Here is a 14250-nt window from a genome sequence, read left to right on the forward strand (position 1 = left end):
GGCTATATACAGGGGTACCGGTACAGAGTCAATGTGGAGGCTATATACAGGGGGTACCGGTACAGAGTCAATGTGGAGGCTATATACAGGGGGTACCGGTACAGAGTCAATGTGGAGGCTATATACAGGGGGTACCGGTACAGAGTCAATGTGGAGGCTATATACAGGGGGTACCGGTACAGAGTCAATGTGGAGGCTATATACAGGGGGTACCGGTACAGAGTCAATGTGGAGGCTATATACAGGGGGTACCGGTACAGAGTCAATGTGGAGGCTATATACAGGGGTACCGGTACAGAGTCAATGTGGAGGCTATATACAGGGGGTACCGGTACAGAGTCAATGTGGAGGCTATATACAGGGGGTACCGGTACAGAGTCAATGTGGAGGCTATATACAGGGGTACCGGTACAGAGTCAATGTGGAGGCTATATACAGGGGGTACCGGTACAGAGTCAATGTGGAGGCTATATACAGGGGTACCGGTACAGAGTCAATGTGGAGGCTATATACAGGGGTACCGGTACAGAGTCAATGTGGAGGCTATATACAGGGGGTACCGGTACAGAGTCAATGTGGAGGCTATATACAGGGGGTACCGGTACAGAGTCAATGTGGAGGCTATATACAGGGGTACCGGTACAGAGTCAATGTGGAGGCTATATACAGGGGGTACCGGTACAGAGTCAATGTGGAGGCTATATACAGGGGGTACCGGTACAGAGTCAATGTGGAGGCTATATACAGGGAGTACCGGTACAGAGTCAATGTGGAGGCTATATACAGGGGGTACCGGTACAGAGTCAATGTGGAGGTTATATACAGGGGTACCGGTACAGAGTCAATGTGGAGGCTATATACAGGGGGTACCGGTACAGAGTCAATGTGGAGGCTATATACAGGGGTACCGGTACAGAGTCAATGTGGAGGCTATATACAGGGGGTACCGGTACAGAGTCAATGTGGAGGCTATATACAGGGGTACCGGTACAGAGTCAATGTGGAGGCTATATACAGGGGTACCGGTACAGAGTCAATGTGGAGGCTATATACAGGGGGTACCGGTACAGAGTCAATGTGGAGACTATATACAGGGGTACCGGTACAGAGTCAATGTGGAGGCTATATACAGGGGGTACCGGTACAGAGTCAATGTGGAGGCTATATACAGGGGTACCGGTACAGAGTCAATGTGGAGGCTATATACAGGGGTACCGGTACAGAGTCAATGTGGAGGCTATATACAGGGGGTACCGGTACAGAGTCAATGTGGAGGCTATATACAGGGGGTACCGGTACAGAGTCAATGTGGAGGCTATATACAGGGGTACCGGTACAGAGTCAATGTGGAGGCTATATACAGGGGGTACCGGTACAGAGTCAATGTGGAGGCTATATACAGGGGGTACCGGTACAGAGTCAATGTGGAGGCTATATACAGGGGTACCGGTACAGAGTCAATGTGGAGGCTATATACAGGGGTACCGGTACAGAGTCAATGTGGAGGCTATATACAGGGGTACCGGTACAGAGTCAATGTGGAGGCTATATACAGGGGTACCGGTACAGAGTCAATGTGGAGGCTATATACAGGGGTACCGGTACAGAGTCAATGTGGAGGCTATATACAGGGGTACCGGTACAGAGTCAATGTGGAGGCTATATACAGGGGTACCGGTACAGAGTCAATGTGGAGGTTATATACAGGGGTACCGGTACAGAGTCAATGTGGAGGCTATATACAGGGGTACCGGTACAGAGTCAATGTGGAGGCTATATACAGGGGGTACCGGTACAGAGTCAATGTGGAGGCTATATACAGGGGGTACCGGTACAGAGTCAATGTGGAGGCTATATACAGGGTATTACGGTACAGAGTCAATGTGGAGGCTATATACAGGGGGTACCGGTACAGAGTCAATGTGGAGGCTATATACAGGGGGTACCGGTACAGAGTCAATGTGGAGGCTATATACAGGGGGTACCGGTACAGAGTCAATGTGGAGGCTATATACAGGGGTACCGGTACAGAGTCAATGTGGAGGCTATATACAGGGGGTACCGGTACAGAGTCAATGTGGAGACTATATACAGGGGGTACCGGTACAGAGTCAATGTGGAGGCTATATACAGGGGTACCGGTACAGAGTCAATGTGGAGGCTATATACAGGGGTACCGGTACAGAGTCAATGTGGAGGTTATATACAGGGGGTACCGGTACAGAGTCAATGTGGAGGCTATATACAGGGGTACCGGTACAGAGTCAATGTGGAGGCTATATACAGGGGGTACCGGTACAGAGTCAATGTGGAGGCTATATACAGGGGTACCGGTACAGAGTCAATGTGGAGGCTATATACAGGGGGTACCGGTACAGAGTCAATGTGGAGGCTATATACAGGGGGTACCGGTACAGAGTCAATGTGGAGGCTATATACAGGGGGTACCGGTACAGAGTCAATGTGGAGGCTATATACAGGGGGTACCGGTACAGAGTCAATGTGCAATGGTGTTTGTGCAACAGAGTCAATGTCTCCAGAGTCCAATGGTGGCGAGCTTTACACCACTCCAGCCGACGCTTGGCATCGCACATGGTGAACTTAGGCTTGTGTGCGGCTGCTTGGCCTTGGAAACCCATTTTGCGGCTGTGTGGCCTACCACTTTGCGGCTGTGTGGCCTACCACTTTGCGGCTGTGTGGCCTACCACTTTGCGGCTGTGTGGCCTACCACTTTGCGGCTGTGTGGCCTACCACTTTGCGGCTGTGTGGCCTACCACTTTGCAGCTGTGTGGCCTACCACTTTGCGGCTGAGCAGTTGTTGCTCTCAGATGTTTCCACTTCACAATAACAGCACCTACAGTTGACCGGGGCAGCTCCAGCAGGGCAGAAATTTTACAAACTGACTTGTTGAAAAGGAGGCATCTTTTGACGGTGCTACGTTGAAAGTCACTGAGCTCTTCATTAAGGCCATTCTACTGCCAATGTTTGTTTATGGAGATTGAATGGCTGTGTGCTCGATTTTATACATCTGTCAGCAACGGGTGTGGCTGAAATAGCCGAATCCACTCATTTGAAGGGGTGTCCACTTTCGTATATATAGAGTACAAGGTTTTTGTTAAACTTTTTGTTTTCAGGTCTTTTTGGTTCTGGGTTTGTTGTGTTCAGGTCTTCTTGGTTCTGGGTTTGTTGTGTTCAGGTCTTCTTGGTTCTGGGTTTGTTGTGTTCAGGTCTTCTTGGTTCTGGGTTTGTTGTGTTCAGGTCTTCTTGGTTCTGGGTTTGTTGTGTTCAGGTCTTCTTGGTTCTGGGTTTGTTGTTGTCAGGTGTTCTTGGTTCTGGGTTTGTTTGAGGTCTTCTTGGTTCAGGTCTTCTTGGTTTGTTAAGTTCAGGTCTTCTTGGTTCTGGGTTTGTTGTGTTTAGGTCTTCTTGGTTCTGGGTATATTATGTTCATGTCTTCTTGGTTTGTTGAGTTCAGGTCTTCTTGGTTCTGGGTTTGTTGTGTTCAGGTCTTCTTGGTTCTGGGTTTATTGTGTTCAGGTCTTCTTGGTTCTGGGTTTGTTGTGTTCAGGTCTTCTTGGTTCTGGGTTTGTTGTGTTCAGGTCTTCTTGGTTCTGGGTTTGTTGTGTTCAGGTCTTCTTGGTTCTGGGTTTGTTGATTCTACTGTAGATCTCAGAGGGGTCCTTCTCAGCTGCTTGTGCCGCCACGGGTCTGAAGAGAGAGAAACAGAAATTTTAAAAATCTGCATCCCAACTCAGGTCAAAAGGAGCACACTAAATAGGGAACAGTGTGCCATTTGGAACGCAAAGAGAGAACACATTCTAAAAAATCATCATGACATCACTCCCTCACTATTGTCATAGTAATTGTCTTGAGATGTCCATTGTTGGGTTCATAGTTTAAGGATATAACATCAAAAGTGTCCACTAGGGGTCAACTTTTCTTCTTATTGATGACATCTCCTACAATAAGCAGCAGCAGCATATGAATGACCTTAATGCAGAATATGGTCACCTGTGTGACAGCAGTGAGGCGGTTACATTTCACAGCAGTTTATTGCACATCCTCGTCCTGTTTCTGGTGTTGAGGCATGAATTACCTTAATGCAGAATATGCATTATTGATGGCATCATCATTGTCTACTCCTCCAATGAGCATATGGCCATAACTACATATGAGAACACTGAGGTTCGGGCCAAGTAATTATTTTCTCATTTAAATATAATCACATTCTAATACAAATAATGTACATAATAAAGAAAATGAATTACGGATAAACGTCTAAATATTGCTCACAGTGATGGTCAAAGCTCAGAACTCTTATATTCTTGATGTGACTAATCGCGCCTACCTCTTTGTGAATGAGTGGAATTCTGAACAATGGTTTGATTGTTATGTTCTCCTGCATCCCCTGGATTTGCCTCCCTGATTTTCAGCAACACATTCACCATTTTCTCAGAAGGATAATAATTCTGCTACTTCCGGGTTGGAGCGAGCAGTCGCATCCGCACTTCGGTCTGCACTTCGGTCTGCAGGTAGTATAACTTTTCATTACATTTCATTACATTTCATTATAGTACAACGGTTTGATTTGTCTAATCTTAGCAATTTCTTCTTAGCTAGCTACATAGCCGTCTTTGTATCAAAGATAATTGCGTAATTATCGTATTTCGTCGTCCTAACGTATCTGCCCAGCAGCTAGCCAGCTAGCTAACGCCCACCGTCTACATAGCTAGCTACATAGCCGTCTCTGTATCAAAGATAATTGTGTAGATAATTGTGTAGTCTAGAGCGATTTTCTAGGTTACCTAGCCAGCTATTGTCGTTCTTTTAACGCAACGTAACGTAATCAACACTGCTAACTAGCTAGCCAGCTAGCCCCTGAATCAACAACGCAGCCAGCTATTTGTCGTTCTTAACGTAGGAGACACTGCTAGCTAGCTAACAGCTAGCCAACGTCTACCGATTAGAACTCAACAACCCGGTCGCATTCCGCCCCTCGCTCCACAGGTAGTATCACATTTTCATTTCATTTCATTACAGTACAACGGTTTGATTTGTTTGATCGTAGCTAGCTACATAGCTAGCTACATAGCCGTCTCTGTATCAAAGATAATTGTGTAGTCTAGAGCGATTTTCTAGGTTACCTAGCCAGCTATTGTCGTTCTTTTAACGCAACGTAACGTAATCAACAACGCAGCCACTGCCAGCTAGCCTACAAAGTCAACAACGCAGCCACTGCCACCTAGCCTACTTCAGCAGTACTGTATCATTTTTAATCATTTTAGTCAATAAGATTCTTGCTACGTAAGCTCAACTTTCTGAACATTCGAGACGTGTAGTCCACTTGTCATTCAATCTCCTTTGCATTAGCGTAGCCTCTTCTGTAGCCTGTCAACTATGTGTCTGTCTATCCCTGTTCTCTCCTCTCTGCACAGACCATACAAACGCTCCACACCGCGTGGCCGCGCGGCTACCTAATCTGGTGGTCCCAGCGCGCACGACCCATGTGGAGGTCCAGGTCTCCGGTAGCCTCTGGAACTGCCGATCTGCGGCCAACAAGGCAGAGTTCATCTCAGCCTATGCCTCCCTCCAGTCCCTCGACTTCTTGGCACTGACGGAAACATGGATCACCACAGATAACACTGCTACTCCTACTTCTCTCTCTTCGTCCGCCCACGTGTTCTCGCACACCCGAGAGCTTCTGGTCAGCGGGGTGGTGGCACCGGGATCCTCATCTCTCCCAAGTGGTCATTCTCTCTTTCTCCCCTTACCCATCTGTGGATCGCCTCCTTTGAATTCCATGCTGTCACAGTTACCAGCCCTTTCAAGCTTAACATCCTTATCATTTATCGCCCTCCAGGTTCCTCGGAGAGTTCATCAATGAGCTTGATGCCTTGATAAGCTCCTTTCCTGAGGACGGCTCACCTCTCACAGTTCTGGGCGACTTTAACCTCCCCACGTCTACCTTTGACTCATTCCTCTCTGCCTCCTTCTTTTCCACTCCTCTCCTTTTTGACCTCTCCCTCTCACCTTCCCCCTACTCACAAGGCAGGCAATACGCTCGACCTCATCTTTACTAGATGCTGTTCTTCCACTAACCTCATTGCAACTCCCCTCCAAGTCTCCGACCACTACCTTGTATCCTTTTCCCTCTCGCTCTCATCCAACACTTCCCACACTGCCCCTACTCGGATGGTATCGCGCCGTCCCAACCTTCGCTCTCTCTCCCCGCTACTCTCTCCTCTTCCATCCTATCATCTCTTCCCTCTGCTCAAACCTTCTCCAACCTATCTCCTGATTCTGCCTCCTCAACCCTCCTCTCCCTCCCTTTCTGCATCCTTTGACTCTCTATGTCCCTATCCTCCAGGCCGGCTCGGTCCTCCCCTCCCGCTCCGTGGCTCGACGACTCATTGCGAGCTCACAGAACAGGGCTCGAGCAGCCGAGCGGAAATGGAGGAAAACCCGCCTCCCTGCGGACCTGGCATCCTTTCACTCCCTCCTCTCTACATTTTCCTCTTCTGTCGCTGCTGCTAAAGCCACTTTCTACCACTCTAAATTCCAAGCATCTGCCTCTAACCCTAGGAAGCTCTTTGCCACCTTCTCCTCCCTCCTGAATCCCCCTCCCTCCCCCTCCTCCTCTCTGCAGATGACTTCGTCAACCATTTTGAAAAGAAGGTCGACGACATCCGATCCTCGTTTGCTAAGTCAAACGACACCGCTGGTTCTGCTCACACTGCCCTACCCTGTGCTCTGACCTCTTTCTCCCCTCTCTCTCCAGATGAAATCTGCGTCTTGTGACGGCCGGCCGCCCAACAACCTGCCCGCTTGACCCTATCCCCTCCTCTCTTCTCCAGACCATTTCCGGAGACCTTCTCCCTTACCTCACCTCGCTCATCAACTCATCCCTGACCGCTGGCTACGCCCCTTCCGTCTTCAAGAGAGCGAGAGTTGCACCCCTTCTGAAAAAACCTACACTCGATCCCTCCGATGTCAACAACTACAGACCAGTATCCCTTCTTTCTTTTTCTCCAAAACCCTTGAACGTGCCGTCCTTGGCCAGCTCTCCCGCTATCTCTCTCAGAATGACCTTCTTGATCCAAATCAGTCAGGTTTCAAGACTAGTCATTCAACTGAGACTGCTCTTCTCTGTATCACGGAGGCGCTCCGCACTGCTAAAGCTAACTCTCTCTCCTCTGCTCTCATCCTTCTAGACCTATCGGCTGCCTTCGATACTGTGAACCATCAGATCCTCCTCTCCACCCTCTCCGAGTTGGGCATCTCCCGCGCGGCCCACGCTTGGATTGCATCCTACCTGACAGGTCGCTCCTACCAGGTGGCGTGGCGAGAATCCGTCTCCTCACCACGTGCTCTCACCACTGGTGTCCCCAGGGCTCTGTTCTAGGCCCTCTCCTATTCTCGCTATACACCAAGTCACTTGGCTCTGTCATAAGCTCACATGATCTCTCCTATCATTGCTATGCAGACGACACACAATTAATCTTCTCCTTTCCCCCTTCTGATGACCAGGTGAATCGCATCTCTGCATGTCTGGCAGACATATCAGTGTGGATGACGGATCACCACCACAAGCTGAACCTCGGCAAGACGGAGCTGCTCTTCCTCCCGGGAAGGACTGCCCGTTCCATGATCTCGCCATCACGGTTGACAACTCCACTGTGTCCTTCTCCCAGAGCGCTAAGAACCTTGGCGTGATCCTGGACAACACCCTGTCGTTCTCAACTAACATCAAGGCGGTGGCCCGTTCCTGTAGGTTCATGCTCTACAACATCCGCAGAGTACGACCCTGCCTCACACAGGAAGCGGCGCAGGTCCTAATCCAGGCACTTGTCATCTCCCGTCTGGATTACTGCAACTCGCTGTTGGCTGGGCTCCCTGCCTGTGCCATTAAACCCCTACAACTCATCCAGAACGCCGCAGCCCGTCTGGTGTTCAACCTTCCCAAGTTCTCTCCACGTCACCCCGCTCCTCCGCTCTCTCCACTGGCTTCCAGTTGAAGCTCGCATCCGCTACAAGACCATGGCCCTTCTCGCGGCACAGGCCGAGGGCGACGTGAAACGCACTACCCCAGGCTGCAGGTTGCTCTGCTAACAGTGTGTTTGCCAGATGCCGGACAAAAGGCCATTTTTAAAACCATCCCACCGTGTCTAAAGACATCAACCAATCAAAACATCACTCAGAGAATGAGATCACAGCTGGTAAATAGTCTCTTATAGATACATACTGTATGTCAGTCAGTCAGGTTGGAGGATAGCTACCGGAAGACACTTCTATTGCAGTCACATTGAAGGGGTCTGGTTAGTGTTACTTAGCCAGCTAGAAGGATGAAGTAAGACGCTAAGGTTAAACGGAACCGATCTCAGCAGGAGAAACAAATACGCTGCTTTACAGAGAACAGGCTACTGAGACAGACAGTGATGTGGCGATCAGTGGAGAGGCTGAGGCAGGCTGCAATGCAGGTAGAAGTAGAGGAGACAGAGAGAGAGAGGAAGGAAGCAGAGGGAGAGGTTATTACAGTGGTTCCCAAACTTGGGGTCGGGGACCCATATGGTGTCCCCTGAGAAAGTCTGTACTAATCTAATCAAACAACTTAGGAACATAAAGAAACATCACCACAGGACCTTTCTTCCCTATAGTTCTACATTATAATACTATCAACATGCAAACAACACAGTTCTAAAAATGTCACAGGTGTTTGTGTCTTCTGTGATTAGTGTGTCAGCGTGAATCATTCCCATATTTCCTCCCTTTCAGGTGTATAACATTACAACAGTATAACTAATAGGCTATGTGATTGTAGATAGACTGAGGTGAAATAACCTACAGTAGCCAAGGTGATAATGGACTGAAGTGAAATAACCTACAGCAGCAGCCAAGGTGATAATGCCCCCCCCCCTCCACCCCCAACCTTCCAGCAGCAGCATACTGGACACCCAGATTAGGTTGTAAACAAGCTTCTCCTTTAATGCTGTTTGTTCACAATGTTCTAGTATTGACTCTATGTTGTTGTAATGGCAGAATATGCTCACTGGGTGGCAGCACTGGGGAGGTTGAATTTCACAGCAGCGTATTGGACATCTTGGTCCTGTTTCTGTGGTTGAGGCAGCTGGACGGTGGAGTACCGAGGCACTTCCTGGGATCTGGAGCGAGAAAAGTGGACGCTGGCGTAGTGAACACCATCCTGGTCATCTGTGGCTGCTGTCTGTGCTGCAGTAGAGTTCATGGCCATGCTTGAGATGTTGTCATACACTGGACTAGAGTCTCCCTGATGGACAGAGAGGACAGACAACATGAGGAGTGGAGTGTCCCACTACGCATACACAGTCATCACAGTCACCTTCTGATTCCAACAGACTCACCTGTCCATCGTCTGCTGTGTCTCTTGTGTCAGAGTGGGAATTGGAGGCCCTCTTCCTGTTGTATAAATGAATTAATTTTTTCTTGAAACAAATTAAGTTAATAAAAAGTGTTAGAGTGAAATAATCTTTAAAAGAATCACTCACCTGAAGCACATGAAGCCAGAGAGACAGAGGAGGAGAACCAGAACAACCACTGTGATTCCTACAGCTGCAGTCAGAACTGATGTTTGTTTACATAAATTAAAATATGGATGATATGAGTACTGGCATTTTATAAAGTGTAAATAAACATAGTCCAGGACAATAATACAATATTTGTTAACTGATCTAATCTCAACGTATATATAATTATTAAACAAAGTACAATAAGCCAATGTATAACTATTAATAATAGCTTGAAATGTAATTTTGTATTGAAATATATAAGATGGAACTTCACCTGGTATAATGATCATCAGAGCTGTAGAGTTCCTAGATCCTCTTCTATTCCAGGCCTCACAGTGGTAATGTCCACTGTCCTTAGACTTGAAGTTACTGATGTTGTACATCTGTCCACATCCATTTAGAAAAGTCTCATTTTGAAAGTACCAGGTGTATTTGTCCACAGGTGGGTTGGCATCACTGCTGCAGGTCAGAGTCACTGAACTGCCCTCCACTATTTCACCAGAGGAACTGACTGACACTGAGGTGTTCTTTGGGCCATCTGGTGGACAATATGTAACAACAGTGTTTTAAATAGTGTTTTACTTGTTATTGAAATATGAATTTAAATGTGATCATCTGATTAAAGATGAGGTGAACTTACACTGAACGTCCACAGACACAGAAGAAGAGTTGAGACGTCCATATTTATTCTCAGCCTCACAGTAATATTCTCCTCTGTCCTCAGAGATGATGTTAGTGATGCTGTAACTCTGTCCTGATGCTTTTGGTGAGGTTACGTTCTTCTTGTACCAGGTGTATTTGTCCACAGGAGGGTTGGCATCACTGCTGCAGGTCAGAGTCACTGAACTGCCCTCCACTATTTCACCAGAGGGACTGACTGACACTGAGGTGTTCCTTGGTCCATCTGATGTAAAAGACAGTGGATTTAAAAATAGTACAAAATAAATCAGGTACAAATATTACAAACTTTCCACATGTACTTTTCCACACAATGACTTTTAGATCCATCCTCTTATTGAAGATGATCCATTCAAGTATCATGTGGAGCCAATATCTGTCACTACAATGTTAATATACCAAACTATCCCCAAGGTTCTCTATATGACCCTCATACCCTGGTGCTGAGCTCAGATCTTCAGCCTCCATACCAGACCATTTAGTAAACCAGAAAGAATGTTTGATCTCATGATAACTGGGATATGTGTAAGAGCAGGATATGTTCCCTGTTGACCCCTTCAAGGTACAGATACTCTGATGGGTGTAAGTCACACTCCAACAGTTCTGACCTTAAATACAAAAATACAATATAACATCTCCTAAATATTTTATTACAATACCTTCCAGTATACACTGATGTTGTTTATGAAGTAGAATACAACTAGTTAACCAGTTTACACTAGTGAAAACCATCGTTTTTAAATAATGATCAATATTCATTGATTAATTGACAAAAGTCTCGACCTGAACCAAATTGTATTTATGTGTATAAAAAAGTCCACACTCACACACTGCAGGAGAGAGGAGATCCTCGTGGCCTTTTACAGCACAGGAGTAACTGTCTGCATCACTAAAGGAGTCTGAGTCCAGGCTGGAAGTGTCCTCCTTTACTTTGTGTCCGTTCTTGTACCAGATGTAGGTGGGGTTGTCAGTCAGAGTACAGGTGGTGATACAGGTCAGTGTCTTACCCTGATGTCCACCAGTCACCTTCACCTGAAGACCTGGAGAAAAAACAATATCACTGTAAATCCCTTTATCACTGACTTATCATTCTAATACAAAGATGGAAGAAATCCTATGTTATACAGACATAAACACAAACCAAGACATTTATCCTGAACTAAATGGAATTCAACAGTTTAACTATATTGAATGTAACTGTACCTGTTACAGACAGAGTGACTCCAGGACTTCCAGAATATAGAATGTAACTGTACCTGTAACAGACAGAGTGACTCCAGGACTTCCAGAATATAGAATGTAACTGTACCTGTAACAGACAGAGTGACTCCAGGACTTCCAGAATATAGAATGTAACTGTACCTGTAACAGACAGAGTGACTCCAGGACTTCCAGAATATAGAATGTAACTGTACCTGTAACAGACAGAGTGACTCCAGGATCACCAGTATATAGAATGTAACTGTACCTGTAACAGACAGAGTGACTCCAGGATCACCAGTATATAGAATGTTAACTGTACCTGTAACAGACAGAGTGACTCCAGGATCACCAGTATATATAATGTTACTGTACCTGTAACAGACTAAATGACTCCAGGATCACCAGTATATATAATGTAACTGTACCTGTTACAGACAGAGTGACTCCAGGATCACCAGTATATAGAATGTAACTGTACCTGTAACAGACAGAGTGACTCCAGGATCACCAGTATATAGAATGTAACTGTACCTGTAACAGACAGAGTGACTCCAGGATCACCAGTATATAGAATGTTACTGTACCTGTAACAGACAGAGTGACTCCAGGATCACCAGTATATAGAATGTAACTGTACCTGTGACAGACAGAGTGACTCCAGGATCACCAGTATATAGAATGTAACTGTACCTGTAACAGACAGAGTGACTCCAGGATCACCAGTATATAGAATGTTACTGTACCTGTAACAGACAGTGACTCCAGGATCACCAGTATATAGAATGTTACTGTACCTGTTACAGACAGAGTGACTCCAGGATCACCAGTATATAGAATGTAACTGTACCTGTAACAGACAGAGTGACTCCAGGATCACCAGTATATATAATGTTACTGTACCTGTAGACAGAGTGACTCCAGGATCACCAGTATATAGAATGTAACTGTACCTGTAACAGACAGAGTGACTCCAGGATCACCAGTATATAGAATGTTACTGTACCTGTAACAGACAGTGACTCCAGGATCACCAGTATATAGAATGTTACTGTACCTGTAACAGACAGTGACTCCAGGATCACCAGTATATAGAATGTAACTGTACGTGTAACAGACAGAGTGACTCCAGGATCACCAGTATATAGAATGTAACTGTACCTGTAACAGACAGAGTGACTCCAGGACTTCCAGAATATAGAATGTAACTGTACCTGTGACAGACAGAGTGACTCCAGGTTCACCAGTATATAGAATGTAACTGTACCTGTGACAGACAGAGTGACTCCAGGATCGCCAGTGTATTGAATGTAACTGTACCTGTGACAGACAGAGTGACTCCAGGTTCACCAGTATATTGAATGTAACTGTACCTGTGACAGACAGAGTGACTCCAGGATCACCAGTATATAGAATGTTACTGTACCTGTAACAGACAGAGTCACTCCAGGATCACCAGTATATAGAATGTAACTGTACCTGTGACAGACAGAGTGACTCCAGGATCACCAGTATATAGAATGTAACTGTACCTGTAACAGAGTGACTCCAGGATCACCAGTATATAGAATGTAACTGTACCTGTAACAGACAGTGACTCCAGGATCACCAGTATATAGAATGTTACTGTACCTGTAACAGCCAGAGTGACTCCAGGATCACCAGTATATAGAATGTAACTGTACCTGTGACAGACAGAGTGACTCCAGGATCACCAGTATATAGAATGTAACTGTACCTGTGACAGACAGAGTGACTCCAGGATCGCCATAATATTTCCCTCTTGTCTGATCTGTTATAAATCTGAACTTGTACGTAGCTGAGTCTCTCTCTCTCAGGTCTGTGATTCTCAGGGTCTGGTCATTCTTCTTATCCCCATGATACTCCAGACGACCTGCATACTCTGGGTCCTGACCTATATCTTCAGGTTCTATACCAGCCTCCATTTTAGTAAACCAGAAGGTTGATGTGACTTTATGACCTCTGGGATATCTGAAAGAGCAGGTCAGCTCCACTGTTGACCCCTTCAAGGCACAGATTCTCTGAGTGGTGTAAGTCACTCTCCAGCCATTCTGCCCCAGTACAACTGAACAGTCACAGAACACAAGGGTATTACATTTAGCCAATGCCAATTGGCTCACACTGACTGTAGGGTTTGTCCATACTTTGTTGCCATAGTTGCGGAGTTGAGTCGAGTGTGATGAGAAAACACATAAGCATCATTCAGTAAGGTAAGAGAGGTGTGAAAGATAACTACTGAAGTGAACTGGAGACGCCTAACAGAACACACCAGAATAATAAAACACAAATGTAATTTTAATATTTTACAAATGCCTGTAGATTGACAAACATATCAAGTTATGAATGAGACCATACCTGCTACAGACCAGAGAAAGACCACCAACACACTTCCTGCTGTTCTCAAGGCCATTGTTGCATCTCCCACCCTGCAGTCTTAGAAACATAAACAACAACTCACTCTATAGCTGGTGAATAACTCCACCTGATACATTGAAGTAGAAACTGTAAATGGGGTCCAGGGCCTCATTACTGAAGATGAACCAGGCTCATATTGTGTTGTGTTGTATTGTGCTATATGGTTGTCTATGTGAATACTGTCTGTCTGTAAGTCTATTCCACTATGTATGTAATGTGTGTGATGTGTTGCATGTCTGTCTACATCTGTCTATTTAAGATGACATGTTGTATGATGCAAAAATAATTTCCTAACGGATACAATATAGTCATCATCATCATCATCACCAATCACTTTTTAAACAGGTCTGTAGAACTGTAAACACATATTTCTACATTGATTGTTCTGAAGCTGTTT

The 14250-nt window shown here is 45.9% G+C and overlaps 1 protein-coding gene across 1 annotated transcript; it reads right to left on the reverse strand.

Moving 5' to 3' along the window:
• Positions 1-3364: 3364 nt before the first annotated feature.
• On the reverse strand, positions 3365-13363 carry LOC115127882 (B-cell receptor CD22-like). The gene is made up of 8 exons (XM_065000679.1): positions 13233-13363; positions 11045-11295; positions 10180-10443; positions 9814-10077; positions 9519-9594; positions 9375-9429; positions 9045-9280; positions 3365-3705 (listed from the first exon to the last, which is right to left on the reverse strand). The coding sequence occupies exons 1-8, from the start codon at positions 13361-13363 to the stop codon at positions 3624-3626; spliced, it is 1359 nt and encodes a 452-aa protein (XP_064856751.1). The 3' UTR covers positions 3365-3623.
• Positions 13364-14250: the final 887 nt, after the last annotated feature.

Source organism: Oncorhynchus nerka, linkage group LG15 (genome assembly GCF_034236695.1).
Source record: "Oncorhynchus nerka isolate Pitt River linkage group LG15, Oner_Uvic_2.0, whole genome shotgun sequence".
Classification (NCBI taxonomy): domain Eukaryota; kingdom Metazoa; phylum Chordata; class Actinopteri; order Salmoniformes; family Salmonidae; genus Oncorhynchus; species Oncorhynchus nerka.